At 34.8% G+C, this 12014-nt stretch overlaps 1 protein-coding gene across 1 annotated transcript; it reads right to left on the minus strand.

The window, feature by feature from the left end:
* Positions 1–403: 403 nt before the first annotated feature.
* LOC145053759 (uncharacterized) lies at positions 404–3435 on the minus strand. The gene has a single exon (XM_079001856.1). The coding sequence runs from the start codon at positions 3176–3178 to the stop codon at positions 887–889; it is 2292 nt and encodes a 763-aa protein (XP_078857982.1). The 5' UTR covers positions 3179–3435; the 3' UTR covers positions 404–886.
* Positions 3436–12014: the final 8579 nt, after the last annotated feature.

The raw sequence follows: 12014 nt of genomic DNA on the forward strand, positions 1-12014 counted from the left end.
CCATTTTTAAACACGCTAGATTTGCAAAACATTTAATCCAAATCGAGAATCTACACATAAAACAAAAACAAAGAAAAGCAGCTCTTTTAGACCATCAAAAAGCATTATTATCTTACAACAAATTACGACTTGAAATAAAGTAGTTGAGTGGATCTTGGTCACATTTTCAACCAATCTTTATGTAATTTATTATTACTACTAGCAAATAGTATTATCCAATAAGAGTTGACTATTTCACATGAATCTCCTCAAAATCCCACAAATCAGTGATTCAAACTTCAAGATCTATGATTTTTGTAAAGTAACATCAATCAAAATTCAAGATGTGAGAATTAGTCAAACTTCAACAGCATTTGCAGAGATCATATGAGTAAAAAAAATGAAGACAAGCATAAATCAGAAATGAAAAAAGCTTCACGATGATAATTAATTAATAGAAATACAAGTAAAAATGTTGATGATTATACTATAAAATTTGAAAACAAAAGTATGATAATAACAATAAAAACCCAGAAAAACCAAAACCAGTTGCAGTAGCAACCGATGATGGATATTCTCTATACATAAAACATCTCTGCAACCTACAAATTTTCCCTGGCAATTTATTTTCACAAATCGAATTATCTCATAACAATTTCGAATAAATATTGGGGGAAAGAATCCTCCTCTTACCTCTTTTTTTTTTCTTTTTTTTCCATTCTTGCGTCTTTGATTATCTGTTTTTCTGAAGATGATCATGTAATAATGCCCGCAAAAATCTAATCCTGATGTTTTTCGTCATCACTAGATTGTGATGAAAAATTCGACAATGGTGGTTGTAGTGTAATAATTGCAGGGCTTTGTTGGAGTTTTGAGTACGAGAATTACAGGAAAATTCTTAAAAGAATCAATAGAAGGGTGGTGGAGGAGGAGATGCGTATGTGACTCCAATTACAGGAGGTAGTGGGCCCTCGTATGATGGAGCTGGAGGTGGTGGGCTCTCGTATATTACTGGTGGAGGTGACGGATGGTGGATTGGTGGCGGTGAATTGTGGTGGACTGGAGGAGGCGAGGAGGGTGAGGGTGGTGGCGGTGAGTATTCTGTGCAAGGAGGTGGTGGTGGTGGAGGTTCTATACAGAGAGGGGGTAATGGTGGAGGTGGAGAATGGACTGGTGGAGGTGGAGAATGGACTAGTGGAGGTGGTGAATGATATGTCGGTGGTGGAGGTGAAGAGTAGATGTAGGATGGCGGTGGAGGTGAATGGTGTGGTGGAGGAGGTGAATGGTGTGGTGGCGGAGGCGAGTGTGGTGGAGGTGGTGAGTTATAGTAGTAAGGAAGGGGAGGAGGTGGGGGATAAAAGTGTGGGGGAGGTGGAGATGCAGTGGGAGGAGGTGGTGGTGGTGGTCTTACACAATAAGGCGGAGCTATTGAAGGAGGTGGAGGTGATGGAGGAGGTGGTGACGGTGGTGGTGGAGATGGAGGGGGTGGTGAGGGCGGTGGTGGAGGTGGAGGTGATGGTGAGGGCGGTGGTGGAGATGGGGGTGGAGGTGAGGGTGGTGGTGGAGAAGGTGGAGGAGGTGGTGGAGGTGGTGGAGGTGGTGAAGGTGGAGGAGGTGGTGGAGGAGATGGTGGTGGGGGAGGTGATGGTGGGGGAGGTGATGGTGGAGGTGGTGGTGGGGGAGACGGTGGAGGAGGTGATGGTGGAGGTGGTGGAGGGGAGTAAACTGGCGGTGGTGGTGGAGGTGGAGGTGGAGGTGGTGGAGGTGGAGGTGGAGGAGGTGAGTAAACTGGAGGAGGGGGAGACGGTGGAGGTGGTGGCGGTGAGTAAACAGGTGGAGGAGGTGAAAGTGGCGGCGGTGGTGGAGGAGATGGCGATGGTGGGGTATAAACAGGAGGCGATGGAGTCATAACAGGTGGCGAAAGTACAGGCACCGGAGGAGACGGCGGTGGAGGAGACGGCAGCGCCGGAACAAACGGAGAACACCTAAAAGCACTGCAACGTATCTTCTTCGACGCAAACATCTTACACTGATTAGCCGACCTCTGTGCCGGCCTCGCCGGCAAACAATTTCTCCGATCATCAAACACTTCCAAATTCAAACAAACCGGCGGCTCCCCAGTGAAGAAATTATCAGAATACGTAAAGTTCTCCAACCTCGGCAACCTACAAACACTTTCCGGTATACTTCCCGACAAGTAATTATGAGCCACATTAAGCTGTTCCACACTCACCAAACCAGAAATACTCTCCGGCAATGGTCCCATCAACTGATTAAAACTCACATCCAACACCGTTACCTGATTCAGCATCCCAATTTCATCCGGTACACACGATCTCAACCCATTATGCATCATTATAATCTCATTCAACGTATCAGACATGTTCCCAATGCTCGCCGGAAGACACCCATGGAACTTGTTATTTGCCAAAACAATAACCGACACCGGCGAATTACCAAAATTATCCGGCAATTCAAATTGAAACCGGTTGTGGTTGATGAAAATGGCATCCAAGTCTTTATCAAATAGCTCTTTAGGCACATTACCTTCAAATTCATTAAACCGGATATCCAAAAACTTTAATTTCGGTAATTTAAGAACAACATTAGGGAATTTTCCGGCGAACCTGTTGTTGCTGATATCAAGCTCGAAGAGTATCTTCAACTTCTGAAACTTTTTCGGGATTGTTCCGCAGAACCGATTTGAATTGATGTGGAACAAAGCAAGATCAGTGAGGAGTCCGAGCTCCTCCGGTAAGTACCCTGCAATGTCACCGTGGTTGAGGTCGATTCCGGCGACTGTTCTTTCAGACCGGTTATCCGGCGCCGGAGCACAAAACACTCCGGTGTATCCACCGCACACGTCAGATCCAACCCAATCGGATGTCAGATTTTGTGGATCTGAGAGTATTGCTTGCTTCCATGCTTGTAAAGCAATGTAAGCATTTCTGAGCCTAGGGTTTTCAAAAACCAACGAAGGATCAACCGTTACATTCTCTCCCCGGTCGCCGAACTCATCCAGGTAATACAGCAGCTGCCGTTGCCGGATGTACATGGCCTCACTGTCAGTGAGCGGACCAGAACCACTAACACCGCTACCTCCGCCGTCACCATCGGAAAAACAAGAAATACAAGCAACTGATAATGTAAACAGAACAAAGTACAAGAGATTGAAATAATGCGATGAGATGTTCTTCATCTGAAGAAATTAGACATCTGATGCTTGAGCAAAACTTTTAAAAATGAAAACCCAAAACCCAAAACTCAGAAAAGCAACCCGATGAGATTTTTGAAAATGTAGTAAGGAAAGAGGGTTTTGAGATTTGAGTGATGGAAGGAGGGATTTTTCTAGAGATTTTGGGAGAGCGTGTGAAGGGGGATGAGAGAGAAGAAGACAGCTAAATCACAGCTCAAAACCCACCAGATACTCTCTCTCTAAAAATCACTTTCTCTTTCTAAAATGTAAGAAGGGATTATTTATTGACAATTGAGGTGAAACGATGGAGCCGGCAAGGCAGCTGCCGTGGACATTTACTTAAATTTTCAAAAATATATTAGATAAAGAGTAAATTATACCAATAGTCCCTATGATTTTGGGTAATTTGAATCTTTGATTCTTACCTTATTTTTTAATTTAAGTTCGTTATTGTTTATTTTTTGTTTTTGTTGTGCATTTAGTCTTTGTCTTATTTAAAAAGACTATTTTGCCTTTAATTTTTTATTTTATTTAAGTAAACACACCTCCAACCTAATTTCATTTCATCTTACATTACCTTATATATCTCATCTTATTTAAATAAATTAAAAAAATCAATGGCAAAATAGTTTTTTTTACGTAAACAAAGACCAAACGCACAACAAAAACAAACTATAAGAACCTTCCGAATTAAAAAGATAACTTATAGACCAAACATGTAAATTACCCTAAACTATAGGGACCATTTGTGTAATTTATTCATTACATAATAATAACCATATATATTGCAAAATCTTCAACTAGCCATCATTTTTAAAAAAAATGAATATTTACTCAAATTTTCGAACTTGCGAGGATTCTTATTTAAAACTTGAATTTGTGGATTTTATTTCTCATATCCTTTGACAATAATAACCATTAACCAAGTTCTAATGAATGAAGAAACTGGTCGGAAAAATATAAAGAATGATTGCATAATTTTTAGTAAGTTTTTTGATTATATGGTATAAATCTTCATAACATTTTGGTAAAAAAATCTTCAAATCAACATATTCGAAAATTATCAAGTTGCTCAGAAAATCATAATAAGAACTATGTTGAAAATTTAATAAGAACTAGTTGGAGAAATATATATTTGAAAATCATGAATAATAGTTTACGGGTTGGAAACATATAATTTGTAAATACGAACAGACATATGAGATTGCTTTTGATTCAATTTTGTTTTGTAAACCTCGTTTGAATATAGATAAATCAAATAGATATTTGTACAAATTATTAAATTTTAGGTGGTTAAATTAAGTTAAAAGAATATAATCGGTCTTGAGGTTGTGCCTGGTGTGCGACCGTATGAGATCCGAAAATTTTGAAGCTCCAAAGGAATGTTTGCATAGTAATAGTTTAAGTAAAAAAGAAAATGCACTTAATTTAGTAAATACGTTTCATTTTACTTTAATCAAACAAATTTGAATCGTTGTTTTGATATTAAAAAAAGATAAAAGATAAAAAAATAATAATAATAAATCATATAGTATGGCCTTTTTTGTTTTCGCACAGGCCTAATGGCCCATGACATAATCAGGGCGACATTGTTTAAGAACATATTTTGTAAATGATTTTATTAATTAATGTTAGCATAATGCACTATTTAATATGATAAAAGGAACAATCTAATGAAAAACTTAGTATTTGATTATATATTCATTTAAATCAAATGAAGGATAATAGGTTTGGCTTTGGGTCTGTAAACTACTGCCCGAAGTCTTATCGTTATTCTCGTTACTTGAGATCGACTAGGCCGGACGGTATTATAGCGGGAAAGGGGAGAGGGAAGCTTCATTCACACTGGAACACCATCCCTTGAGTGAGGGAAGCAACCAACGGGAAAGAGGTGGGGGGAGGGGGTGCCGCACTCTCTCTCTCTCTCTCTCTTTATGCTATTGGATATTGTTTTTTTTAATATTTATAAAATTATATACATATTAAAAAAATATATCAAAGTTCATGTTTTAATTCCCTACAAAATGAATATAATATATGTATGAAATATATATTTTTTTTTTAAAAAAAAAAAAATAGTGAGGGGAGCTTCCCATTCATTCCTTGGGTTTTAGGTGAGAGAAATGAAAGTAAAGGAAAAGGTGGTGTGGCCCACAAAAAGTGAGAGAAACATCATTCCCGTACCCTCCAATCTTACACTAAAAGGATTACTATCCAAACGATTATCATCATCGGACAATCTTTTTTCAATATATAAGTTATTTTGAACATGAGTGACAAACTAATTATAAAAAAAAAGGTGTTATCCTTTGAACAAAGAACAAGAAACACCCGCAAGGTGACTCGTTATCATCAACTATCTTGATTGCATCATGTATTCCAATAAGTTGGTCATATAAACTTGACAAAATTGCAAATTTGGTCTATGTGGTATGTCAAAACTAGCATGTTTGGTCCAAAATGGGTTTGGCTTGCAAAGATGGTCCAATAGTTTCTATTTGTTGCGAGTTTAGTCCAATAGCTTAACAGCCGTTACCAAGCTCTCGTTAATTTACCCATGCCCCTCTCACTTAAGGGTATTTTAGTCCATTCATCCCTGTAACCGTTCCCGCTAAAGCTTAATAAAAGCAGTTCGTCTCCTCCTCAATAAAGTAGACCGTCGTTCTTTACCAAGATCAATAAAAGCCCTAGACACAAAATTAGTTATGTTAGTTAAGCTGCGATTTGTAGAGATTATCGGTGGATGAACATACCAATGTGGCACGTAAGGTTGTTAAACACACCCTTCAACCCCAAGGTTGTTTATGGTACGTAATTTGCCCTTTTTCATCTTTTGATTTCTTGATTTTTTTTTTTAAGTAAGTCCAACTGAGGTGTTTTTTTTTTCTTGTTTTGAAGATGGACACCCAACATTGTTTACCATTAAGTTGTACCATGGAGGTGAGTTCACCAAGTACACTGATGTCCGTTACATTGATGGAACTGTAAACTATGTTGACATGGTAGACATAGATGAGTTTTCAGTTCATGAGCTCGATGCAATCATGAAGGGTTTTAGATATGGGGTTCCTCCTGTTATATACTACCATTTTCTTGTGCCTGGTGGAGACTTCCACTTTGGTCTTCGCCCTTTAGGAAATGATCAAGATGTTGCAAACTTTTCTCAATATGTCAGTGAGCACAAAGTGATGAAGGTATACACAGAGCATGGTGAAACAAGACTACTCACCAATTTCTTGAATCCTAAGCTTGTTACCAAGGTTACCCTTGTACAGTTAGATGAACCACATGAGGATGTGCAACACATTGATGAAGCACCTAAGCTTGGGATTTTGACTATCAAACTGATGCTTTTGTCCAAGATGGAAGTGAAAACCAACCTCAGTCTAACATGGATAGTATTGGAAAAGAAAATATAAGCGAGGTTGAAAGTAAAGAAAGAAGTGAAACAGAGCAGGAAGATGATAGTGATGATAGTGATTATTGGGTGGATGAAGATAATGTAATTGAAGATGTTGAAGTTGATATGAGGGATTTTAACATGAGCATTGATACAGAAGTAGAGTTCTTAGATAAAAGGGCTAGGAATCCTAGACAACATGAGAGTGATGAAGAAGCAGATGAGTTAGATGTCATTGACAATGATGCTTTTGATTCCATGGATGACGATTCTGATTAGGACAGGAAGAGAAGAGCAGTTTTGGTGATTCCAACAATGGCATATACCCACTTGCATATGCCATTGTAGAGATTGAAAACTATGAATCTTGGAAGTGGTTCCTTGAATGTCTTGGTGATGACTTGGATCTACATGCTATGTCTAATTTCACTTTTGTTAGTGACATACAAAAGGTAATGGTTGTTTATTTATTATTTTTAATGTTTATTTGTTAATCATGTGTAATTTTTTGCCAGAGTTTGCTACAAGCAGTTAGTCAACTGTTCCCATGTGCTGAGCATAGGTTCTGTCTCAGACATATACATGAGAACATGAAGAAACAATGGATAACTAAGGAATATAAAGATCACCTTTGGGATTGTGCCACAGCTACAACAGTGCCAGAGTTTAACCATTTCATGCACCAATTCAGTTTATATGACAAATCAGCATATGAATGGTTGAAGTCAATACCACCATAACATTGGGAAAAAAGCCATTTCATAGGTAAGCTATTATGACCCTTTTACCCTTTTACCATTTTACCCTTCACATAACATTATGACACTTTTACCCTTTTCTATACAAGGAGAGCAACCACATACATGCTGTTAAACAACCTTTGTGAGGTGTTTAATGGCAAGCTAGTTGATGAGAGAGACAAACCAATTATTAGCTGCTTGGAGTTTATTAGGGAATATATGATGAAGAGGATATGCAATGTCCTCAAGGTGCAACAAAAGTGTGTAGGCCCACTCACCCCAACAGCAACAAAGATCATGGAGAAGAATGAAGCAGCTGCTACTCAGTACATTGCAGAATGGTGTGGTGATGAAAAATACCAAGTCAAAGGCCCATGGAATGATCAACATGTTGTTGATATGCATGAAAAGGTATGCAGCTGCAGGAAATGGGAATTAACAGGTATCCCTTGCAGACATGTGATTTCTGTGTTGTATAATAAAGTAGATCATGGTGAGTGTGTACAAGAGCTCCATACTTATGTCCACAAGGTGCACTAGCTACAAACTTGGAAAACTGCATATGGGTACAAGGTGGAACCAATTAAAGGTCGGGCACTGTGGCCTAGAAGTGAGTGTCCAATGCAGATCACACCTCCCCTACACCGTAATCAACCTGGGAGACCCAAGAGGAAGAGAAGGAAATCCATGGAGGAGAAAAGTCAAAGCAAGAGTCAAAGTCAGAGTCAAAGGTCAGATGTTGGTCTCAGTGAGATTCATGGTCATGGTCCACATGGTAGTGGGAAACTAACAAGAAAGTTTGTTAGTGTGACTTGTAGTAAGTGTGGAAACAAAGGGCACAACTCCAGGACATGCAAAGGTCAGGGAGGGACTTGATGGTCTATGTTGGTTTTATCTTTTGGTTTGACTGTATTGAACAACTTTGGTTTGATTCCTAGATGCAGGATGTCTTTTGTTGCAATAACTTTGTTTTCAATTAACTTATGACATGTATTTTGAAGATGGTAATAGGTATTATGTCTTAAATATGCTTTTGTGTTAACTACACATGGATGCATTATATGTTATCTTTAGAAGGTTATGTATGAACAATAGAACAAATCCATAATTGGTCAATAGATACCAAATTTTCATTAACCATTACTTTGCATTACAACAATGTTCCACATTAGCAAAAAAATACTTAAACCAGACACATATACCCCTATCCTATTACAAAAGATAACCACAATCAACCTGTGGACTTACAACAAGAACAACAACACAACAACAAAAAAAATCAAACTATAGACTAGGTAATAGTTCAACATAGTTGCTTGTTCTTTGATCTTCTCCATTGCTTTTTCATGCTTGTTTGCTTGTTCTTTTATATCATCCATTGCTTTTCGTAGCTTATTGATTGTCCTAAGCAGCCCTGGTATTATAACTTTGGAACGAGCACACATGGGTTCATCATACCACCCAATAAACCCACATGATGAATTCTTGAAAAAAAGAAGAAAGAAACATTAGATCATCAGGGAGCAGTCTTCAAAATAAAGTTTAACACACTTACCGGGTCAAGACATCCCCAAAATCGGCGCCCTGGGTTGTTATCTGTCCACGATGTCCGAACTATCGCCCACTTTCTGCAGAAGCACATCACCATTGTCGATAGAGAAGATGAAATCACAAGGGGGTGATCGATGGAGAAGATGAAATCAGAGAGGGAGTGATAGTTAGGGCTTGTTGCTGGAGACGAGAATAGAGACGTTGTAGTCTCTTTATGGACTAAATAATAATAAAATAATAAAGGGGCTAGATGAATGGACTAAAATACCCTTAAGTGAGAGGGGCATGGGTAAATTAACGGGAGCTTGGTAACGGCTGTTAAGCCATTTGACTAAACTCGCAACAAATAGAAACTATTGGACCATCTTTGCAAGTCAAACTCATTTTGGACCAAACATGCTAGTTTTGACATACCATATGGACCAAATTTTCAATTTTGTCTATAAACATATATGTATTTCTGTTATATGAACTTTGCTAGCCATAATTTGAACCAAAAACACATAATCTATATCACTTCCGTCTATTCTAATGTTATATATATATATATATATATATATATATATATATATATATATATATATATATATATATATATATAAAGGAGTAAGATGTAATTGTGAATAAGAATAAAGTTTTTCTTATGTCATTTCTATTTTTTGCTTTTTCTAAGTTTTCTACTGTATTTGTGGTTTAATATTAATAATGCAATTGTTGGCATTTTGAAGTTATATCCCTCTATGAAAACGTTTTTTATTTTAAATTCATACATATTTGAAATTTCGAACATGTTATCTGTTATAAAAAACACGTTTTTTTGTTTTAAAGATGTCAGCAAAATATGGACGGAACCATCAAAATTTCGATCAAGATTTCATATTCAAAATGAGAGAAATCTATTGAAAAGTCATTATGTTTAGGCCTCATAACCATTTTAGTCTTTATTATCTTTTTAATAATTAAGTCCCAAAAACCATCAATGCTATTTATTTTCATCATTTTACCGTAAACTAGTGACCCATAAAATATAAAAACTTTTATGCAGATAAATCCAAAATATAAAAATTTTTCTTCAAATATATAATTTTTAATTTTTTTAGTATTATCTTATCATTTTAGTACTTATTTTGTCTAACAGATTGCATTATCATATGCTAATTTTATGGTATTTTTGATGATAAATAATATATATTATGAAAATAGTTTTTTTTCTTCTAAAAATAATCATTTTTATAATATTTTTGTCTAATGGATTGTAATATCTAATCTTATGATGTTTTATTTGTATAACAGATAATCTTACAAAAATAATCGTTTTTTATGTCTAACAAATTAGTATCTTATATTGGTCTTATTGTATTTTCTTTGTCTGATATAAAATATCTATTATGAAAATAGTTTTTTTTATTCTAAAAATAATCGTTATTATAATATTTATGTCTAATATATTGTATTATTTTAGATAATTTAATGATGTTTTTTATGTGTGATAGACAATATCTATTATGATTTTTTTCTTATAATACTTCTATCTAACATATTAATATCATAGATTAATCTTATGATATTTTCTTTGTCTGTTAGAAAATATCTATTATGAAAATAGTTTTTTCCTTCTAAAACTAATTGTTTTTATAAGATTAATATAAGATAACATTTTGTTAGACAAAAATATTATAAAACGGTTATTTTTAGAAGAAAAAAATTAATCCATAATATATATTATCTGTTAGGCAAAGAATATACATAATAAGATTAATGTAAGATAATACAATTCGTTAGACATATATATATATATATATATATATATATATATATATATATATATATATAATTTTTAGAATAAAAAAATATTTTCATAATAGATATTTTTTGTGAGACAGAAAATATTATAGGATTAATATAAGATAACACAAAAAAATATCATAAAATTAATGTAAGATAATAGAATCTGTTTGACAAAACTATTATAAAACCGTCATTTTTAAAAGAAAAAAAATATATTTTCGTAATAGATATCATCTGTCAGACAAATAAATACCAAAAGATTAATGTAAGATAATACAATCCGATAGACAAAAAATATATATACTAAAATAATAAGATAATATTAAAAAATTAGAAATAGTATATTTAAAAAAAAGAAAATCCTTATATTTTTTGATTTATTTACGAAAAAATACTTATATTCTAATAGTGACCGGTTTGCTAGCATTTTACCGGATCAAAATAAGTATAGTTCCAGTTTTTTAGACTTACTTGACTAAAAAAATTTACTAAATCCATTATAAGGTCTAACCATAGATTTTTCGGTAGATTTTCGATCGAATTTTTTTTTTAAAGATATTTAAAAATCTAAAACGAATGTGAGTATCCCACAATTTTAACATATCGCCCCTCAACTTTAGTATTGCAACACTATGTCACATGGTCCACTTAAATTTTTGTTTTCATTATGATCATAATCCATCCCATGTGATAAAATTGAAATGAACGGGATAATATATTAAAATGGATATTTTTTTTGTACGGGTTCAAGTGGATTGGAGTGAATCGATCCAAATTACTTTTTGTCTAATTTTAGTTTAGTTCATTAGAAGTCTAATTTTAATTTAGGTCATTAGAAGTGGTCGATGGGTATTCGAAAGTTTAGAACGTAAAATCATATGGTTTATTATTTAAATAAAATCGATAGAAAATGAAAAAAAAAATGAAACTTTTTCATCTTCATGAGAATCAACTTGAATCTTCTTGTCATGAACTTCAAGAACATCACATTGAACTCTATAGTCTTGAACGTCAACATACTTAAGAGCAAAAAGATCATTTGAGTTTTCAATTAGAGAAATGTATTTCTTATTAAACAAATCTCTTTCTTCTCTTTCCTTTTGATTTCTACTACGGACTAATATAGACAAGATAATTTTAGTCAACCATTCAATCTTACAAAGTGGTTGAAATATTAAGCTTACATGATCATCTTTCAAACATCCAAATAAGAAACCATATTACCCTATGAAATCCACCCGCTTAACAATAACTCATAAAATTGATTTTCATTGACTTTGTATTTAACATCTTCAACGATCACAACCCAAAAATCGTACGATAAGTCCACCATCTTTGATCAATCAATAAAATCTTGAGT

This window comes from Lactuca serriola, chromosome 5, assembly GCF_051521515.1.
Source record: "Lactuca serriola cultivar US96UC23 chromosome 5, Lser_US96UC23_V15, whole genome shotgun sequence".
Classification (NCBI taxonomy): domain Eukaryota; kingdom Viridiplantae; phylum Streptophyta; class Magnoliopsida; order Asterales; family Asteraceae; genus Lactuca; species Lactuca serriola.